Source organism: Carettochelys insculpta, chromosome 19, assembly GCF_033958435.1.
Source record: "Carettochelys insculpta isolate YL-2023 chromosome 19, ASM3395843v1, whole genome shotgun sequence".
Lineage (NCBI taxonomy): Eukaryota > Metazoa > Chordata > Testudines > Carettochelyidae > Carettochelys > Carettochelys insculpta.
In genome coordinates this window covers 23,104,335-23,125,378 of record NC_134155.1, presented here as the reverse complement: position 1 = coordinate 23,125,378, position 21,044 = coordinate 23,104,335, and the positions used below count along the sequence as shown (strand labels likewise).

General features: G+C 57.2%; 1 protein-coding gene across 4 annotated transcripts in view; it reads right to left on the bottom strand.

The window, feature by feature from the left end:
* Window positions 1-9,117: 9,117 nt before the first annotated feature.
* The window catches only part of DTX2 (deltex E3 ubiquitin ligase 2), a 64,488-nt gene continuing 52,561 nt past the window's right edge, over window positions 9,118-21,044 (bottom strand). For 3 of the 4 annotated variants that reach the window (XM_075013805.1, XM_075013806.1, XM_075013808.1), the window contains 5 exons: window positions 14,867-14,937; window positions 13,285-13,443; window positions 12,989-13,150; window positions 11,224-11,313; window positions 9,118-9,888 (listed from right to left, as the gene is read on the bottom strand). In XM_075013805.1, the coding sequence (XP_074869906.1) occupies window positions 9,664-9,888; window positions 11,224-11,313; window positions 12,989-13,150; window positions 13,285-13,443; window positions 14,867-14,937 (707 nt within the window). In that variant the 3' untranslated portion in view covers window positions 9,118-9,663. Of the gene's footprint in view, window positions 9,889-11,223; window positions 11,314-12,988; window positions 13,151-13,284; window positions 13,444-14,866; window positions 14,938-17,041; window positions 17,129-21,044 lie in introns of all 4 variants that reach the window. The other variant, XM_075013807.1, reaches the window with a different exon arrangement.

The window sequence follows — 21,044 nt, the reverse complement described above, 5'->3', positions numbered from 1 at the left end:
GGCAGCAGGAGCCTGGGTCCTCCGCTCACTGTCCAGCGCCTGTGTGACGAGGGTGGCAAAGGCGGCTGGTGTCCCCCCACTGCGCCCCCCCCTCCCTAGTTAAGAGCCGTTCCTACCCCTGGGGGCTTGGCTGAGCCCTCCGCCCACCAGCCGCCTGCATTCCTCCCCGGCCTGCTGGGGGCTCGAGGCCCTGATAGCAAACAGGTCAGGCTGGTTCCTCTGCAGCCTCCCAGACCCCACGGGCCAGGCATGGAAATGCGGGAGCTGAGCTGGGAAGGTGGACAAGCCCCCAGACTAGCTGCCAGCCCAGCCCTTGCCACCTGCCCTGCCCGGCTCGACAGCCAGGCTGCTGAGCCGCACTCCCTGCTCTGCCCAAGCCTAGCGTTCTCCCAGGGCCTGGATCCAAACCCCACTCTCCTGGGACAGCAAGAGGCCGGGCGCTGTGCCAGAAGCTGCAGGTGAGGCTCCCTGGCTGGAGGCACCAGGGCCGCATCTGGTCTGAAGAGCCAGGAAGCTGAGGGGGGCCCTGCAGTATTTTCATAGTCCCCGTCAGCTCCTACGCACTAAAGTACCCTTGGCACAGCCTGCCGAGGGAGGAGAATTTGCTGCCCCCTTTCAGCCAGGGAATGGAGACACGGGGAGGCCAAGGGCCAGAGGGCTCGGCACCAGCTCTGGGCCAGATACTGAGTGTGTCGGCTGCTGAGACCTTTCCAGCTCGTGCCTGACAGGGAGGGGGCCCTTTGAACGGCAGCGCCTGAGAGCCTTTGCTCCGTCTCCCAGAGCTGAAGGCTCCTGAGTCTCAGGCCGGTGCCTTGGCCTGCAACTGCTCAGCTTGGACTGATCTCTAGAGAGGACTGACCCATCCTTCAGTGCAGGGGACAGGTGGGATTCAGGTTCGCTGTCAGCACCGAGCCTTACACCTCAGGCCTACGGCTGACCACACGCAGATGGAGGGGTGGGCATTAGCACATGGTGAGACCTTTTCATTCATGCAGGTCAGCATGTTGCACAGGTGGGCTAATGGCGTTATGCCCATTTTACAGCTGAGGAAACTGAGGCATGCCCCCCCACCACCACCCAGAGCTGCCCAAAAGTGGGCTGTAAGTCTGAGTGGTTCAATACATGAACCTCGTGCCTTCAAGTGGGCCCCTCTGCAAACCAAGCTGCCCATTAGCCCAACATTGGGCCTCTATCTTACAGTCTACTTTCGGAAACTCAGCACCAGTGACTCACCCAAGATCACAGAGTGAGCAAGTAGCAGAGCTCCCTGCCACCCAGGGAGGGTGTTCTGTTCTGTACATGCAGCGATGATGTGCTCATCTCTGCCTTGTCCCTCTCCCTGCTGGGCCTGGGATTGCCTCGCCCTCATTCCTGCCATTCCAGAGAGCACAGAACAAATTCCTCCATTACATGGGCCTCCTGTGGAGGGAGGGGGCCCTTACCCCCAGTTCCAGCACTGACCGTACTGCCTAGTGCGACGTGAATCTGTCTCAAGGGTAGGTGGGAGGGAGGGTTGCACAATTCACCAGGAAGACGCTGCTCTCTGGACCAGGCTGTGTTGTCAGTGATGGGAGAGTAAAACCAGGGAGATGCCATGCCATGACCAGCTCAGGAGAACCAGACAGGAGGGCTGAAATCCTGACCCCCGTACAGCTCAGTGGAAATTCTGCCAGGATTTCACCGGAGATGTGCAAATGGGGTCCTTGCATTTACTCCCGGATAGTTCAGGCAGGTTTCTGTGAGCGTTCCTGCAAGAGAGACATTGACGGGGGCAAATTAAACAGTGTCTGCTTGTGTCATTAAAGGCTCGTCCTGGCATGATTTGCAGATGGAAAAAGGCCATTCAATAACTAGTGGGTAGAACTCAGCCCTCTCCCCTGGCGCGCACACCCAGACGGAGGCGCCGGCCGTCTGACCCACGCACATGGCATGTGCAATCAGGACTGGCCAGGCATGCACTAAATACACACAGCCAGTGCCAGGACGTGAGATGCATTTCTCAGCCCTGCTCTGTTTGCCCACCGACTGAAATGCAGGAGTGGAAAAAGTACCCCAAAAGTTACTTGAGTAAAAGTGCACCTGCTTTCACTTCTGGGTACTTGAGTACAATCTAGATGTGAGGTAGTGCAAGCACTTTTACTCAAGTCGTTTCCCAACGGGTCACTGGTACATCCCCCCCCGCAGCTGCAAAGCAGTTACTCAAGTAACTTTGTAGGTACTTTCCCCCACTCTGCTGAGATGTAATTTAGAAGAGCTAAGCCCTGAGTCCTCAGACCGATAACCTACCCTAAGGGCTTTCGCAGATACCCAGTTTTGCCCCCAGATTCTCCTCTCTTGCCAGGAGGTTTTCCCCCTACAAAGAGTTTCTTGTTCTTTGCTGTTGCTTGTGCCGGGACTGCAGAGCCCAATCTACCCCGCTCCATGACGAGGTGCTCTGAACACTGATGAAAAGCCCAAGCTGAGCGCGCAGTGTAATTATCATCTGGCAGTGGGACCCTGTGCAGGAGGAAGGCGTAAATCTGTATATTTTTCCGTGGAACAAGGTGATTTACACCAAGCGCCCCCGGTCTCCATTTGGGTTCCAAGGTAATGCCAGGAGGAGTACACAGGCCAGCAGGCCTACGTGGTGTGCATGAGGCCGGCTCTCTAAGGCCACTGCTCCCATGCTGGTGCCTAGGGGTCTTTTTCCTGCAGAACACTGGGTCCCCTACATGCTCTCCAATAAGAGCTGCTGGGTCGGCTCTGCTCTCAGGCCGCATGATGGTGTATGCACGCTGGGCCTCTCCGTTCACCGACACGGCCGTATCCACCCCCGGCCACACCCTGCTGAGCCCTCATCGGGTGGGCAGGACTAGGCCGAGCTACGCAGCGAGAGGATGAAGAGTCAGCCTGCTGGTGCCTCTGATGGGCGCTAACCCAAGGGAACCAAGACCTGTGGGTCGCGTTCGGCCTGCTTGGGGGCACAGCTTGGCCCTGCTGGAGGCGTGTGCCGAGCTCCTGCTGCCAATCAGCCCAGTGTGGCAGGTGGAGCCCTGCAGACTTCGCTGGGCCCCAGGACTGCTCCCAGGGTGCTCGGCGCTGTCCTGCATGCCTCACAACACGGTTGTGCGTGGCTGAGCCTCCGGCTGACGCAGCACCTGCAGGCAGCCACCCCGCTGCAAAGGCTTCCCGGCCACACTGACGGGGTCAGCCCCCAGCGAACAGCAGGCGCTTGGGCCTGGCCCACTCGCAGGCCAGGAGGGAACCTGGCTTCTCTTCTTTCTGCACCGTGGGGCCCATTCAGCTGGGGCCCAGCTAGCTGGGAGCAGCTCACAGTGCTGCCGGAAAGCAGCTGAGCCCCATGGGAGTCGCCCAGGCATCCACCCCCTCTGCCGTCCCAGGGGCGCTGCTCCAGGACTGGGTCTCCCTAGCAGACCTTCTCCTGCGGCCTCTGTTGTGGGTCTGCCCTGGCTGTGCAGGTTAACGCTTGGGGTCAGTTCTTACCCTATTCTAGATGCCACCTGCAGGCTCGGGCGGGCTCTGGGGCGGGAAAGGCTGCAGGCGTCCGGTGTCTCATCTGAGGAGATTGCGCTGAAAACCCTGCGTGTGCCGCTGTGCTCTCCCCGCCCAGTGCTGGGAGTGAAAATCCATACGCCCGAATTTTTTATATGCCTCAAAATGGAGGCTGGTCACATGTCCAAACTGAAGCCCTTATCTTACACTGGATCACAAAATGGAGGGCCAAAACTTGCTGAGTCATCCTGATACAGCAGGTTTTTCCCGCCTTTTCTAAATCACCTCAGGAGCTTCCTATGGGGTCTCCTGCCAGGGGCTTGATGACGTCAGTTTTCCTGCCACAAAGACAATATAAGGGCAGCATCCAGCCTTTAGCAGGGGCTGCCCATCTGAGTGGTGCAGGCTTCTACCAGCATCAAGACCTAACACTGCAGGACTCGCTCGTTGTCACCGGAGACATCGCCACTACAGACACAAGAGACCGACCTACCATCTACTCTACTCACCAGCAAGAGATCGCCCCAGAGTTCCTCCTGAAGGACTTACGATGAGGCCAACAGTCGAAGGTCCTGGGCACCCATCAGGAACCTTGAAGAAGAGTGAATATAAACTTATGTGCACATTAATTTGGGAACTGATTAGAGAGAGAAAGAAAGCTAGACAATAACAAACACCCTCGATCATATCATTCTTTGTACACCCTCACTTCTTAATAAAGGGTTTTCTGTTTGGTTTACACAATCCCTGCTTTTCTCATTATTGGTTAACATCATTGGTCAACCAGCTGATAGACGCTGGCAGGCAGTGACGCGAACTAGAGGGACTATCTTGTTAGGGGTCCCCAGCATGGCCTTATCCAGGCAGAGAGACAGAGACCCAACACCAGGGCCCAGCTGTCTACCTGGACTCAGCTTCAGAAGAGGAGCCCAGCAGAACAGCTGGGCTTTCCGTCGGTAGGTGCCCCAGGGCAGAGATTGCCTCCTGGGCTGGCTTTGTACAGCACCTAGCACAGCGGGGCCTGATCCTGGGTGGGGCCTGAGGCGTGGCCAATACCCAAATAAACAAAGCCGGCAATGTAGAAAATCTCTCCCCCCACCAGTTCTGCTCCATGGTAAGCAGCGTCCTTGCCCTCTGGGGCTGTAGTCCGAGGGGCCGGATTCCCAGGAAACCACACCCGACAAGAGCAGTTTCATTCAGAGGCTGTGTGAGCGGTTTGTCAGGAATGAAGCCGAGGCCGAAAGAAAACGTGGGGCGTGTTGAGGACAGACCAGAGCTGGGGGAGGTTTAGGTGAAGCCTGTCCGGCCGCATTACTAGAGTGCCTGTGAGTGTCCTGCCCCACTGCTGGCCATGCAGCTCTGCCCAGCTCAGACACGTACCTTTTCCTCTGCCTCCTCCCCAGCCACCTTGGAGGAGTTAATCCCCAGCTGGGACACAGCCTGCAGCATCGCATTCCTGCCCGGACGTCAGGATCCCCCTTTTCCAGAGTAGCTGGGCAGTGATCTGCCCAAAGGCCTCCCAGAAAATGTGGGGCAGGGCAGGGCAAGGGGCAGCCACGGCTGCTGATTCCCGATGCTGCGCCTGGACTGCAAACCCCTCCTCCCTCCAGAGCAGCAGCAGGTGGTTGTTTGGCCCTTGGGGAGCTGCAGTGGCAGCGGCCCTGGGCTCGCAGCCATCAGTGGTTGACCGCTGTATGCTGGTACGTAGCTCTGGCTAACTGCACCATGGCCCGTAGCACCCAGCCAGGCGCTGCCCGGGAATGGGAGAGCCTGCAGGCTGTTCCACATGCTCAGCACAGCCGTGTTCACACACAATATCCCCGAGCGCTGTGGTGGCTGCGGTCCCCTTGGTATTTACTGGCCCAGCTGCTCTCATGGCCCCCAGGTCTCATTCAAATGTGGTGGCCAGGGATCGGAGGTACTGTGGCTGCAGGATCTCTGCTGGGCTGGCTGTTCCTAAGGGCCTTGTCTTGACGCAGCACTGCGGTCAAGGGGCTGCCGCTCGCAGCTGGAAGTCAGAGGGGCCGGCGGCTAGTCTAGGGGAGCCGAGGGCAACTCGCTGATCCTGCCGTGCCTCAGTTTCCCTAGCTAGTGCTGGCCTTTGAGCTCTGCTGATAAGTGCTACACAGTGTCGCTGTCCTTGGTCAACCAGGTCAGGGCTCTGCTCCTCTCCCCATGTCCAGCTCAGGCTGTCTGCCCCGATGAAGATTTTACGCCGCCTTAGCTCCGCACAGCCGACACGTCCAAGCTCTGTTGGGGACCAACTCCAGTCATTCCCCTCCCTTGGCTCGGTCCCTAGATGCTGCACTGCAACCCTGCTGAGAACTGTCCGGAGCCCCACTGCCAATCACCCACTCCCCGCCCAGCTCTGCTGCTGGTGAGCTTTCACACGTGGGGTGGCAGCTGCTGTACCAGTGCCCTGCTGAGCCCAGCGCGGGGCAGAACAAGGCAGGGAGCCATGAGGGAGAAACTGAGTTGGGGAAGGGGCAGGGCTGGGTCAAGCTTTCATTCCCCCTCTCCTGCTACCTCCCTTCCTTACAGCACCCCACCCCCCAGCTCGAAGGGGTAACAGGGTCTCACCCAGCTGAGCCTGCAACTGCCTACATGCTGAACTCCAAGGCCAGCAGCCATGCCATGGCTCGCTCAGACGAATGAGCCATCTCTCCCCCTTTGGCTGCAGATGGCATTGCTCCAGGGAGTGGGGGCAGAAGCCGAGACAGGAAAGGCGTTACAACCTGGATCCACCTTTGGGCTGAGCTGCCCTGGGCCTAGCCCCAGGTCCTGTGGGATTGAGCAGCAATCAGCTGCCAGGACATGGTGGCTGCAGAGCCGTTGCAGCTGAGACCCCATGGCACTAGGCCCCGTACTAACGGCAAACAAGGCGGTTACTCTCCCCAGCTCTGCCCACACCTGTAACTCATTCATACAACTGCTCCAAGCCTGTAGTGCCTGGGGAGGGGAGCCAGCCCTCGCTTGGCTGCCTTCTGCTGCCGCTTCGACAGGCCCAGGGGTCGAGTCGGAGCAGCGGCTGGTGAACTCGTTGCTCGTTATTTCCTTGTTCCCTCACACTGCCCTCTGAAATCTCCCCAGCGTGTTCACGCTGTCTGGCACAGGCTTCCCTTTATTCCGGGCTGCTTTGCTCTCCCTGCCGATCCATTGCCACATTCCTCCAAAGCGTGCCCTGCCGCAATGGGAACCGTGCGCAGAGCAACCCTGGGGGCGGGGAGACCCCTGCACCGCCGCAATGGGAACCGAGCGCAGAGCAACCCCAGGGGTAGGCAAAGCCCCGCACCGCCGCAATGGGAACCGAGCGCAGAGCAACCCCGGGGGCGGGCAGACCCCTGCACCGCCGCAATGGGAACCACGCGCAGAGCAACCCTGGGGGGGGACAGGCCCCTGCCCCTGCCCCACTGATTACAGCTGGGGTTAGGCACTGCAATACCTTTCAGCATCAGGGCCAGCCCCAGGGGCAGGGGTACGTGGCGTGCTGGATTTAGTCCCTCTGGTTTCTAAGCCAAGTCGTTAAATCGGTGCACCTTCCCTCAGACCGGCAGCAGTAACATCAGGTCAGGAACAGCACTGGCTGATCTCACCCCAGCTGCCCCCCAAGCCAGGCAGCGTGTATCCTACAGCTCGGCTGAGCCCCCCCTGCTTCTCCAGGCCCAGCCCAGCTCCCCAAATCAGCCTCCTTCACACAATGTAGTGACCAATCACAGCTCTGCCTCCCTGCCTCGGGAGGCAGAAGGATGCAGGTATCTGGGCTGGGGACCTACAGGTGGGTTTTTGGGAGCGGGTTGGCTAGGGAGGGTGTAGATGGGCTCTGGGACAGGGAGGGCAGAGAAACAGGGGCGGGGCTCTCACAGGGGTTTCGTTAATTCCCTGCTCCTGGGTGTGGGGGTGTGTGTGTGTTCTTAGACAGGCTGATGTGTAGCTGGAGATTGTGCAGTGTTATTTTAATAGAGCACTTGCAGAACGTTGAAACTGTTGCGTGTGCCATTTTTAATGCTTTGGTGCCAAACGCCCCCAGGAGTAACCTACGTCAGTCGGACACGTCTCTCCCCTGCTAGGGGAGGGAGAGGTAATTCGTGGGCCAGTGGCGCCAGCAGGAGTGACGTTTTCCTGTGCAGTTAGACCCGGTGTCGACCAGGGCTGAGCCTTATTGACTGCTCCTGCCTGGAAGGACAGCCGCTTGCTCCTCAGCTGAGCCAAGCTGCAGCAGCGGGCTGCCAGGGATTACAAGGAGGGCTAGACAGTGGAATATGCCTGAACATTAACTCATGTCCCTTCTGCAGATCATGGCTGTGCGCGTCACTAGGCCACAGGCCAAGACACGTACAGCCTCACCCAGGGCCCTGTCCTCTCCCTGCTGGCTCACTGTTTTGCTCCAGACCTCCCCCACTACCCGATATTCGTTTTGTGGTGTCAGAGCCCCTACCTTTGTTCAGCCGGCAGCCGAAGTTGTGCAGGGATGGGGCCTTTCTGGCTGCCATGTGCTGCCCCATCTCACTGGGTCCTGCAGCTGGGGCTCTACTCCTGTTATGGGGCTGAGTAAGGCAGGAGGCAGCACAGAAAGGTGAGCACACATCCAAGGGAGTTAGAGCACTGGCCTTGCAAACCCCAGGCTAAGTTCAGTCCTTGAGGCAGCCTCCCCAGGGCCTGGGGCAGGTTAGATTAAGGAATCTCTCAGGGTTGGTGACAGGTCCTGGGACAGGGAAGAGGACGGGAGCTCTCAAGGTCCCAGCCAGTTCTGATATATGATGATAAAAGGGAGAGCCGGGGATGGATCAAACTCGGCTGCCGGGGAGCAACGTGGCTGCCTCTTTCCACCAGACCTGCCATGCTCTGTGCAAAGTCCCAGCCGGGAAAGGCACAGTCCTATGGCACTGGTGACAGCTTCGCTACCCCCAACGAGACAACAGTTCTACAGCAGGCGGCTCCCGGGCCAGAATTCAGCCCGCAGAGACTTTTTATCCAGACTGCAGGCTGGCTGCCTTAGAGCCCCAGATGCTGGGGCAAGGAGCCGCTCCCAGCCCCAGGGGCAGAGCTGCTACTGGGACACAAAGCCAGCAGCAGAGGCTCCAGCGGGCAGAGTGCTGAGGTGGGACGCAGGGCTGGCGGTAGGGTGGTTTGGGGCTGCAAGGGGGTCTAAGGCAGTGGGGGCTACAGCTGAAGGCAGTTTGGGGCAGGGGGTGGTTTAGAGTTCAGGGGGATCTAAGGTGGGGGCTGTTTAGGGCTGCAGTGGGGTCTGAGCCTAGGGCAGTTAGGAACTGCATAAGCCTGGGGGGTGGGTGGGTGGGTGTGAGAGAGAGAAGGTTGGACGCCCCTGTTCTGTGCAAAGCCTGTCCCTGTCCCTGTCCCTGTCCCTGGATTCAAGGAACTGCCCTTCTGCCCTGCATGACTATCTGCTGCATCTAGCCACACAGGCGCTCAGCCCGGGACTGGCTGCCACGGGCATGGCTCACGCCCGATGGACCAAGCCCTGTTGTATGTGGGGGAGACGGGTAATTCACCACCACCAGTGGCAGAACACTGGCTCCTGCAGGAGCATCAGGCCTGAACTCCATGCAGGACCCTGCACACAAACAAAATACTAAAGCGGCAGCTGAGATTATTTCAAGGCTCAGGATGACTCTCCGTAACGATGCAGCGTTTATTACAAGCACAGCACAAGGCATACGTATTGCACCAGCTAGCCAAGGACAGGGAGGGAAGATGCACTCGGAAGTGTCCCAGCAGAGCGCCGATGCCGCGCGTCAGCCAGGCAAGCAGGGGTGTTTCTTGCCAGAAAGACGGCAGCAGCGCTCAACAGCCACGTCACGCCGAGCCGCGTCTGCCCAGGCGCTTTTGAAGAGGGCCAGGCGCGAGCCGGTCAGCCGCGTGGAGAACGCAATCCAAGCACGCCCCGGCTGCGGCAGGAGTGCTCCACTGTGGTGCCCCAGACGCCGAGAGCAGGACCCTTTGCTTATACAAAAATAACCGGCTCCCCAGAAAAGAGACCGCACGGAACGCGAGACTCCCAAACACAGTGTTATTGCTCCGAACGTGACAAGTGAGTAGATAGAGGAATTTAAGGCAACAGGAATAAGTGCACTACAGCCCGCCAGAGCCTTGCATAGCCATTGGCTGTGCACTGCGCAGCCATTATGCAGAGCCGGCTGGAGCGGGGGCGAATCACTGTCCCAAGCAGGCCTCGGTGACGCCCTGAGCTGCCAGCTCCCCCAGCACATTGTCCAGGTAGTTGGGGTCAGGGTAGCCGTGGCCACTGAGATTTGTGTCCATCTCTGTCTTGTGGTGGATCTCGTTCCACACCACCGTGTTGCTCTCGCCGGTTGTGCTGGAAGTGCCGACTGTGAAAATCAGGCGTCTCTTCCAGGCTACCCTCAGCAGGTCCAGGACCTAGGGACGGGAAAGGGGAAAGCTAGACTGGAGCACAAGCCTCTTGGCTCATGGACTGACTGGAGCGCAAGCTGCTTTCAGGCCCATGTGGCCTGTAGAGCAGGGGGCGGTACAAAACTGACTGGCTGAGTGATCTCTGTTCCAGGCTGGCTAACTCTGCCCTCCTACTCCACTAACTCCCTTCTGCCAAAGTCCAGGCCCATTTCCCCGTCCTCAGATCCCGTCTTTCCCCTGCTCAGTGGCCACATGGTGGTAGCACTGCTCACGTGGTGAAGGCAGCATGGCCTAGTGCAGGGGGCACCAGGGTGAGGCAGGAGACCTGGGTCCTATTCCCGACCTAGCTGGTGCAGATCACTGCCCCTCTCTGTTCCCAAGTTTTTTGGGTGTGTAACAGGGGATGTCCCTTGGCCCCTTTCCCTGGAGGAGCTCAAAGCACTCTGCAGGCGAGAGAGATAAATATCAGCATTAATGACCCCCAGCACCAGCAGGCTGACGTCCTTTCCCCCCACAGAGGCAGGAGACGCAGCAACAGGTGGAGGTGAGTGGTCACCTCAGGACTGGGAGAACTGGGAGTCCTGTGGGAGGACACAGGGTTTGAGCTCCCGGCTGCTCCTGTTTCAGAGTGACCCCTCTGCTCAGCAAGGATCCGACATTGCACGGACCAGTCCAGGCAGCAGTGCCAGCTTCCCTCCCCTCAGTATTTTCTGCTCCCTCTGGCTCGGTGCAATACCCCTCCCACCTCTAGACACACACGTCAGCTCTCAGCGACCCACAGGGGACACAAGGAGGGGGCCAATTTCTCCAGCAAAACAGCCGGTTACAAGCAGAACTCACTGGAGCCCTGCAGCCCCTGCGAGATCTAGCTGGTGGGGTTGGAAGCGACTGACCTGTGCCCAGCCCTGCTCTGGGCCCAAGCCAGCACTGAAGGCTCCTCATGCATTTTCCCTCCACCAGACCTGGAGTGTCCGACCCAGGAGATGTCACACCCTGCCTCAGCAAACTGCTCCCTTCATCGAACTGTCCTGGTGGTTACCAAAGAAACTGAGCACCAACCGCCACCTCACTCGGTGGACACCCCAGGCACCCTTCCTACCACCAGGCCTTCATGGAGGGTGTGTGCACGTGCAAGGCAGCGGATGCACCAACCACAGACTAAGATCACAAGTCACTTGTGGTTTGCACACCTAAGGGCCACCAGACGAGCTCAGCTGCCTGGAAGAGAACGCCTGGCTCGCGCCAGAGTTGGAGTGAGTCCCTGCAAACTTGACAAAGGCCAGGGGCAGGTCAGGTGCCGGTTACTGGAGAAGACACCACTGGGATGGGGACTGGCATTACCTTTCTGCCCTTCTCGTTATCGGGAAGGTAACAGTAGCGGGGGAAGCCTCTGGCTGTGTATGGCATCCCCGGACTGGGATGCTCCGGCCCCTGCAACAGAGAAAGGAGATCAATCAATTCTGTGCCAGCTCCGGGTCCTCTGCAAGGCCGATGGTACAGGCTGACTGTTATCCAACAGCAGGGTGTCTGCAGCACAGAACGGAATGGAACTGTGCAGCTCAAGCCCCTCCTGGCTGCCCCAAGTCCTGGGGGTGCAGGGCACTACCCCCTCCTGCTGTACCCCAAGGCTTAGGGAGGGGAACATGAACCCTCCCCCCCTCACAGAGCTGAGGACACACCTCATGGGGGCAGGGGGCCCTCGGGCAGGCATGGGGCTAGTCTTCCCCAACTGCCTTTCAGCACCACCAGGCACACACTACCCAGGACTCTTGTGGCAATTTAAAGGGCCCAGCGCTCTGACCGTTGTGCCGCTCCCAGACATATTGCCCTGTGCCTGCACCCCCTCCAGCCTTATGCTGCTGCTTACGGCAGGACACAAGATGGGTGATGATCATTCACATTTGTCAAGGCTACACAAGTGCGACGTGTCACACGGGCTAAGCAATGACCACAATGGAACGTCTCGCGATGGAATCTTAAGGGATTCTGAGTTACAAAGACATTTTGTTCCGAACGTGCTAACTGCAGGTTCATGAAGCAAATACCCCACACAGAAGAGAGCCCAGAGGGGGATTTGGTACCATCAACTTACAAGCGTGTTACCAAGGTCCTTGGAAAAGCTTCAGATGCCCAGATCCCTCAGGATCTTCCACTAGAGACCTCTTAGACTAGCCCTATTTTTGGGGTTTAAAGACCAAGGACTGAAGGGACTTCCTGGCTCAGAGGCCAATTCCCTACTATCACAGGCAACTCCATCACACAACCCTTGAAGAGACTTATCATCAAGCACCATCTTACAATTCGTTTGGTTCCTTGCTTCCACCAGTCCTGGGGTGGGGGGGGTACTGTTCCAGAACCAAACTCCTTTGGTGGTTTTAAACCTCCTAGTTTCTACCCTCGGCTTACTCATGTCCAGTTTGTCCCCATCTGCTCTTTCAGCTTCAGTATCTCTCCTCCCTCTTTGGGCTTCAGAAGGATCCAAATCCACCCAATCCCTTGGAGCCCAACCCAATCCCTTTGATGTCAGCAGGAATTCCATCAGCCCTTGACTGAACGAGAGAAGAGGGACACACTGGCTGGTGCTAACGGAAGTTGCGAGAAGAGTTCCACAGGCCTCCCGCCCGCATTCAAGGCTCCACCATGGCAGATATTAGCTCTAGTTCACCAAATATGTGAGCGAGTTTGTGCATCTGTCAGTCCATGTTCAAGAACTGGTCCTACAAGGTAGGAGCGAGGACCACCACTTTTGGCACACAGCTGCCTCTTGGAACTTAACGCGAGGTCTGGATTTGGGTTGCGCCAGGACAAGGGGATGTGCCTGGAATGAGGTTGTTGCACACCAAACAGAAAGGAAGGGATGTAGTAGGAGGGACAGTTATGGATGTCCACAGGGGAACACCAAGCACTGTAACCCCACTGTGCCACTTGCCCCTCCCGGGGAGAAGCCGGTGGGTCGCCTGGGTGGCCCCTGCCACCCCAGGCAACACCACATAACCCTTCTCGTTCTTTTCCGCTTATGAGGAGCCTCACGACAGAGCCTAGGTGCGTCAGCCACAGAGCAGCACCTCCCAGTGCTGTCTCTACAGACAGAGCTTCGAGCCCATACCTGAATTCCCCTGCTAATGTGGTACACAATCTGTATCGTCCCACAGTCCTCGTGGCCAGGGAGGGACTGAGTGAAAGTCGAAACCTCCATCTTCCCTTTTGGCTGGGTGCCAGTCTTTTCGCCGTAGATGGTTTTACAGGAGGGGCACTGAAGGCTGCCATCCTGTGGTGAAAGGGGACATTCTCAGAGGGACGTCACGACAATAGTGACGACACTAACACAACTCGGGTAGGCTTGGATCAGGACCCCAACATGCCAGGTCTTGTAGGTGGCAGTGGGCCAGGTCGTGACAGTACCTTGTTTCCATTGACATACATGGCCAACACACAGAGCAGGTGGAAAGCATGCTGGCATTTGGTCAGTTGCCCGACCGCTTCTGGCTTGATCGTCTTGCCCTCACAGGCATCGTTGTAGCCAGAGGGTGACGCCAGCTTTTCCATACAGATGATACAGTCCTTGAAGCAGAGAGAAAGAAACATCATTTACTGTCAGCATCAGGCTGCATCTAACCTGAGCTCTGCTGATGCATCAGCTTGCCAGAGAGACTATTCAGAAATTAATCTTTCACGGCATTAAAATGCCTCTTTGAAGTCTGGGAAGTCTCTGCCTCCCCCTGCTTCTATCTGTCAGGAAAACATGAATTCTTCTTGCTTACTTGACTTGTTCTGGGCTGTTATTTAGCTGTAATTTACCACTAAATGTCTTTTCAGAGCCCAGTAAGCACTGGAAGCGTTGGTAATGCTGCTAGACAGGACTGACCTCCAGAGGTTTGGCAAATTCTCTTGTCTGACATTGGTCTGGTCCCAAGCATGTCAGACTGGAAAGCTTCAACCTGTATTTCTACACCACCTTCCATGGTTTTATACACACCCCCTGAAATCCTACGCTTTGGGTTAGAGGCCAGAGACTAACAGAAGCACAGCTCCAGAGAAAAGTGAACCCCGGGGAGTTTTTGGTGAAAGAGGGAGGCAGTGGGATGAGATAGATTTCAGAACTAAGGGATGACAGGCCTGGAAGTCCGGGCTCCCTCCAGGAGCTGTCTGCTCCTTTACAGATCAAAGGGATCCTAAGCTCTTAGCACTTGAGTATAAGGCTGAGGAAGGCAGGAGCCTGGTATAAGTTCCCGTCTCAAGCAGCCATGTGTCTCCTGCCTCAGAGCCCCGAGACCCAATGCTGACTCCAGGGCTTGAGGGTTTATTTTGTTAAGCTGCTGAGCAAGGCAGTTCTCCCAATGAGCTCTCTGCTGGCAACAAGCATTTGAGAGGCAAGATTCTGCTGAGCAGTTACATTGCAGCTGTCTCCTCCAAGCATTAGAGTCTGCACACAGGACCCTCTAAATAAGTCTGGCCCAGACTGCTGGGGCACTTCCACCACCTTAAGGCCCCAGGCAACACCCAACACTGCCTCCTGCTTGCTTAGGTGCTTCCTACCATCCAGAGAACCAGGAGCTACTTCCAATGCCGGCTGCACTGGAGTCCGGAGAAGCTCAAGTTCACGCATAATGGCAAGGCAGAGAGCAGTGGCGTGCCAGGGGAGCTCTCTTACTAGGAACAGGGACCCTGCAGCATCACTCCCATGCACTCGGAGGTGCTTTGTGTGAGCTAAGGTATTGCACAGGCCTGGCAGATGGAAGATATTCCAGCCCACAGGCCTTTTCATCTAGCGTTGACAAGTCCATTGGGAAGCCACCTACGTAGGGCCAGGACCTCAGCTAGGGTGTAGCATCAGCGAAGTGACTAGTTATAGATCCAGCTAGCGGTCTAAAGACCTGTGTAGGTTTAGCCCGACATGCCATGAGGCACCCATCACTGATTTCACTCTCCCCAGCTTTCGGAAAAGACACTGCGGTCCGAGACTCCTTTGATTTCCCGCACTCACCTCATCAGCAGGGGCTCCTCTCAGCTCTTCCACATACTTCCTCACCACCTGCTCGGGCTCACTCGGGGTCACTGAAGAAGGAGAGGAGAAAAAAACAAAAATCCCATGGGGAAATAGAGATTCCAGGAAGTACAAGATGAGTGAGAAGAGGCTAAGGAGAGAGAAAAGCAAAGTAGGGGCAGGCCAGCCTGCCAAAGGAAAGCGGTAAGGGTTAGAGACAGAGCCAGTTACTCCAGTAGGGCCCATTCTGACCAGTGCTAGTCTACTGAGTGCTCAGATGCTGTGGGTACAGGACAGGTGTTGATTTTCAGGCCAGAAAGGGCCCAGTGCTCATGTAATCAGACCTGCAAAACCCAGGCCAGAAAATGCCTCCCCCCGGAAGTGCCAAGCAAACAAAGAAAGCTGTTGTCAAAGCTACTCCTGCTTTCTGTGCCTACCAGCGGGGGCGAGCAGCCTCCGCTCCCTCTGAAGTCAACAGGAGCTGCAGATGCCCAGCTCATCTGAAACAAAACCTCAGGATCCTCTCTGGCCTTCCAAGGCTTTGCTGTACTGTGCTCTCCCCATGTACGGCAGTTCACGCCGGGCCTGGCTCCTTTCCAACACCAGTACCTGGCTGCTCTGTCTCTCACCATGACGCTCAAGGACCATCCACACTGCAACAGGGCAAGAGAATCATGTATCCTCCACCGCTAAGAAAAGCAGCACACACACCCCTTCTGTACCGAGCTGTTGCTGGCTAGCGCAGAAACCGAGCCTAGCAGAGAAGCAAACCCTTCCTTAGGAAGGAACGGCCTTCCTTGTACACGTCCACCGCTGACCAGGGCTGGCTCCTCCACAGGAACACAAGCCACCGGGGTTTCCAAAAGAAGCAGGTGGCATTCCTTTGATTAGCAATGCCTAATTATGTAATATAATTGGAGATGCACATCTCCTAGAGCTGGAAGGGACCTCAGGAGGTCATCTAGTCCAGCCCCCTGCCCTCTTGGCAGGACCAAGCACCATCTCTGGCATCTATTTGCCCCAATCCCTAAATGGCCTCCTCAAGGATTGAGTTCACACCCCTGGGTTTAGCAGGCCAATGCTCAAAGCACTGAGCTGTGCCTCCACTCTAATTAACAGGTCTGCAGACTGGGGCCCAGCCCCTCCAAAGCATTTAGCCAGGCTACTGATTCCACAGCAGTTGTGAGGCTCTGGGCCCGAAATCCTTATGCTCCCCTGCGCAAGTTCTCCCCAGCCGAGAGCCAGCAGCACAAGCAGCTGTATCCCTGCTGCAGCCCCGCAGCTCGCCCTTCAGCCTGGGAATGGATTTCCTCCCCACTGGCACCTCCGGGCGTTCCTCCTCACCCACAGGCCTCGACTCTGCCTTGGACCACGCTGGGGGTGGGAGGGTACAGCTCATCTATGGGGCAGTCTTGCCAGATCCCACGAAATGCCACACTGGTGGTGCCCTGTGCCATATGGGCCCCAGTTCACGAGGCTCTGAATGAGACTTCCAGCTCTCACCGGTAGGATGCCAAGGAGCTACCAAAAATCAGCTTCTTGCCATCGGTGGCACAAGCTGTGGGGCCAGCCGCCCTCGGCCAGTGCAGTTATGGCGGCATTTCACCACACCCCTCCCATAGGTGAGAAGGGCCCTGGAGACCCCCCCAGCCCAGCCCTGAAACATGGCAGGGGGAGGAAGAATCCTGAGCCTGGGGGAGGTCCCTGACCCAGCCCCTACGTGGGAAGAGGGTGAACTCCTCCCTGTGAGCCCAGGAGATGGGACGAACCAGCCTCCTCCTCCATTCGCCCCCAGTGGCAGTGCCCCCCGCACCCCAAAACCATGCCCGCCAAGCGTGGGTGGCATTCTGCTCACCAGCCCAGAGTTCCTGCTGAATGGGGCGGCCATGTCCAGTTGCCACGGAAACACAATGGGTCCTGGGCCACTCAGGGGCTCCACTGCTCTAGCAGACAATTGGACCCTGTGATCCGGCGCGCAGGGTCACTAAGGAGGAGCTCAGGTGCCTCCCGCCTGGGTTAGACTTGTATTGGCTCATTGTGGGACAGGAGGTCTCTGACATGCAGCTGGAAGCCAAGAGCCTGCCATGGACCACACGCGCCGGTGGGAAACCCGCTGGTGCCTGGCACTGAACAAGGGGCCACTCGGCCTGATGGCTGGGTGACAAAGCTCCTTACCCGCAACTGGGTCCATCACAGAGGCGATCAGGCTCTTCCACCAGCCTGAGGAGGGAAACATCTGCACTATTGACGTTATGAGTCCACCTAGCAGAGGGCAAGAGAGAGGACTGATCACTCAGCCGGCCTAGTGCCCTCGGCCCCTTGCTCCCCACTCAGCCCCACTGGAAAGCCGAACAGACCTGCGGACGAGATGGGGCTGGAGGGGTGCAGGCCAGGGGAAGAGGAGTGCCATGACAATGCTATTACCAGTGAGTAATTCTTCCTTGCCCTTTCTCCTCTTCGCCCCCACCCCACCGGCCAACAAAGTGGAGAAGCTGACAGTACTGGGCAAAGGCCCACTCGGAAGAAGCTTGCATGAAGCAACTCGGACTACCACAAGGCCAAGGAGTTTCAGTGGCTGACGCTCCAGGCCTCTCCACCCCAGAGACCAGCACTGGCTCAGTGTCCCTAGATGGGCAGAACAGCTCTGGAAGGGGACTCTCTGGGGTCTACGTCCATCAGGCTCTCAGCACCAGCAGGTCAGATTTCCTCACTTTACCAGTCCAAAAGGCATTTTCCGAAGCACCGCAAACGTGCTTGGGGCGTCTCCTGCAGTGTCCCCAGAAGCGAAAGCTCAGTGCTATAATCCCACCCACGTGGCCCTGTCCTCTTCCAAATCTGCCACCCTATCAACCCCAGCACCAACCAGCAGACTGAGGGCTCTTAGGCTCAGGATTATCTCTAAAGGCAATCAAACAATCCTAGGACTGATGGACAGGCCAGCCTGGGTCCCAGCACTCTCTCTGCCAGCTCGGAAAAGCTGACAGGAAAACACGGGCATTGAAGCGTATTGTGGCCACTGAGGAGAGCAGTTGTGGATACACTGACAGTCCGACAGAGTCACTTTTCAGAGTAGAAAGTCATTTCAGGAAGCACGGCACTTCCTCTTGGCACTCATGCCAAGGTAACATTCCTTGATGAAGAGGGCAACGGTTCTGCTGTTTCAGGTGCCTCCCTTAGCTCTGGATGAACTGGTTTCTTTGGAACCCTGAAGAACTGTTTTGTGACATATGGCGTTCCAAGGGCGCCCAACCACCAGAACAGCCAGCTTCCTCCCAAGAGAGGTGGCCAGAGTCCAGGCTACACACTGAGTAACGTGGAAGTGTGAACAACCCTTCTGGACAGTCCGAGAGGAGCTGAAAAGCTACCTTGCCTGGTAAGAAAGAGCAGTAACAGTTCCATTGCTTCTGCCTGGACTAAGAAAGAGCTATTGACCAGGCTATTTTCAGAGGGCTAATCCTGACTTCACTGAAGTCAGTGGCTAAATTCCCATTAATATCAAAGGGACCAAGACATAGCCCAAGACCTGTAGCCACAAAGGAACTAGCCCCAGTCAACATGGGACACACCTGCCCCTACCCTGTTGTCTTCAGTGAGGTCATGTTAGCAACAGTGAGTTTCTAGCTAACGATCTTAATCAGACACTCGTGTGTCGAAGGCCAGAAAGGGCCATGGCCACCCTCTAGTCTGACCTCCCAGGGAGCACAGCATGAAGAACTGCAGCGGTAACTGCATCAGTCTGTCAACTCCTGCTGTGAAAGAATAAGCACAAGCGGCTACTGGCCAGTCAGCCAGGCATGGGATCTCCATGCGCATGGACTGCTGCTGTTCCCCTCCACAGTGCTAACCTGGAGTCCACGGGGAGCCTGGCCATCAGGAAACCTCACAGGCTGCTGTGAGCAGCGAGAAGACAAAGAGGGAGAGGGGACTACAGGCTTGGGCCTCTGCCAAGGAATCCCACCGTTACATGCCCAGCCGTCAGATTCAGAACAGTGAGGGTGAGGAGCTGTTTGAATGACCTAACAAGCTGGCTCAGGGCCTGAAAACTGTAGCAGCAAAGGCCAGCCTAGGACTGAGCAGAAAGCACAGCCCCAGCCTCATCACTCTCTGAACAGGAGGTGAGAGACACCACAAAGCTCTGCCCAAGGACTGCACTCAGCTAAGGGTCCGGCCAAGATCTGCACTGTCCCTGCTGGCCAGCGCACAAGGGATCTAGCTAGACTGTCTCTGGACTCATCCCAGAATTAGATCTCAGCAAACTCAGCCCTCCTCTCCGGGGGAACCCACTCCAGTGACAGTGGGAGCTGTCTGCCGCAGCCACATCTGGGGATCACAGTGACCCCCCTCCAGCTGTGGGTATAACTGCCTGTCTCAACAAGCCAAGACTATGACCAGATAGGGAAGCCTACCAAGCTGCAGGAAACAGGGCTAACGCTCATGCTCCTGGACGTCTGAGACTCCCCACGAAGCCCTCAAACGTCCCAAACAATAACAGGGGCTCCCAGGGGTAGCACTTAGCAACCCAGCCTGGAGGAATGAGAAACCCATACGGTTACCACCATGCCCCTGCAGGCATGTCCCAACCCGAGCTGGCACCGGGAGCCAGTGAAACATGCTTGGGCTGATTTAAACACAGGTAGCGCCGAGTTTCCTTGCTCCTAAGCCTATCTGTGTTAAAAACCAGGCATCAGCCGGAAAGAAGGCTCTGCCTCTGGTCTAGCACAGCCAGACACAAGTTCCCCTAGCAAGCTGTTTGCACGGCCCTTGTAGGGGGCTATTAAAAGGAAGGCGATTCACCTGTGCGCAAGGCCCCCGAGAGGGGAGGAGTGAACTTCAGGGCTGCCCCCAGCTGCAAAGCAGACGAGCTACCGATACCTTGGCAAGGTAGAGAGGGATGAAAGGAACCCTATGTGCACCAGCCTGGTCTTCTCATGAGCCCTGGTCTGTTCCCAGCTCCTCCACAGGTTCATCTGCGTGACCCAGCACACCTTCCTAGGGCATTCTCTGCGAGTCCCCAACCCTCTCTCCTCCAGTGCACCTTTGGCCTGCACAGCCAGATACGAAGGATTATGTCCCGAGCCTCAAGCTCTGGATAGTCTTGTGCAGGATGCAAGAGTGCATGGACTGTGAAGTTTATTCTTCCTGGGACAGGCTGTGAGAAAGGATACCGACAGGTGAGGAGAGGCAGAGCGGGAAGAGACGCGGATGATACAGTCTCTCAGTCTTGTCCACCCCAGCTCAGATCTCTAGGGACGGGCCATGCCTTTGATCAGCTCTTCCACCAGGCCTGGATTCCAGCCCTTCAACTGCAGCCGGGTGGGCGTGCACAGAAAGGGTTAGCGCTTGGCCAGACATCAGATTCCTTCTCCTCTGCTCAGGCTGAGATTCAGAGGTGGTCAGGGAGATGATCTGCCCCATAAGTAACGGAGTCGGACAGCAGTGTTCCTCTCTTCCTCAGGTCTCTTGCCAGCCTGCAAAGACTTGCTCCAGATGCTTGCTCCTTCTGCCCTAGAGAGGATGTGCTCATACACCAAAGCTCAGGTTCTCCTTCACTTGTCTATCTCCCGAAGGGGAGAGAGAGACACTCCACCATTCACAAAAGGCTTGGCTGGTTGTGCTGCCCACTGAATGTCCATAGACTTGTGCTTGTCCAGCGCAGTCAGAGGAGACCGAGGTAAGAGGTCCTGGGCACCAGCCACCGGAAGCACCTTACCCTGGAAGCTAGCTCATGGCTGTAGACTCGGGTTTGTCTCCCAGCCATGCTGGGCCTCCCCAGGGCTCAGGCAAGCTCCCAGCAGGGTTTATGGACTGGGGAAAGGGAGGACACACTGCCCAGCCATGCTGTCAAAAGCATCCCCCTGCACATGTGGGCTGGGCTTCTCTAGTCCCAGGGACAAGGGACTCCAGACTCGGAGCAGAGGGAGCGCTGGGGGAGGGTGAAACTTGGGCCCTAAGCCAGTAGGAAAATCCTATGTAAGGGAGGGGCTGGGGGGGCTCCAGCTGCTAGGGGCCAGCCAGCAGACATGGGATGTCTTAGTTCCCAGCCAGCAGACATGGGATGTCTTAGTTCCCCACTGCAGGTCCAGGAGTGTTTCCAAGCAGCCATGGGGGCAGTGCCTGCCTCGGGAACAGGCTGATTCCCTCTGGTGCCAGAGGGGTGAAATGCAGAGCAGCGCTAGCA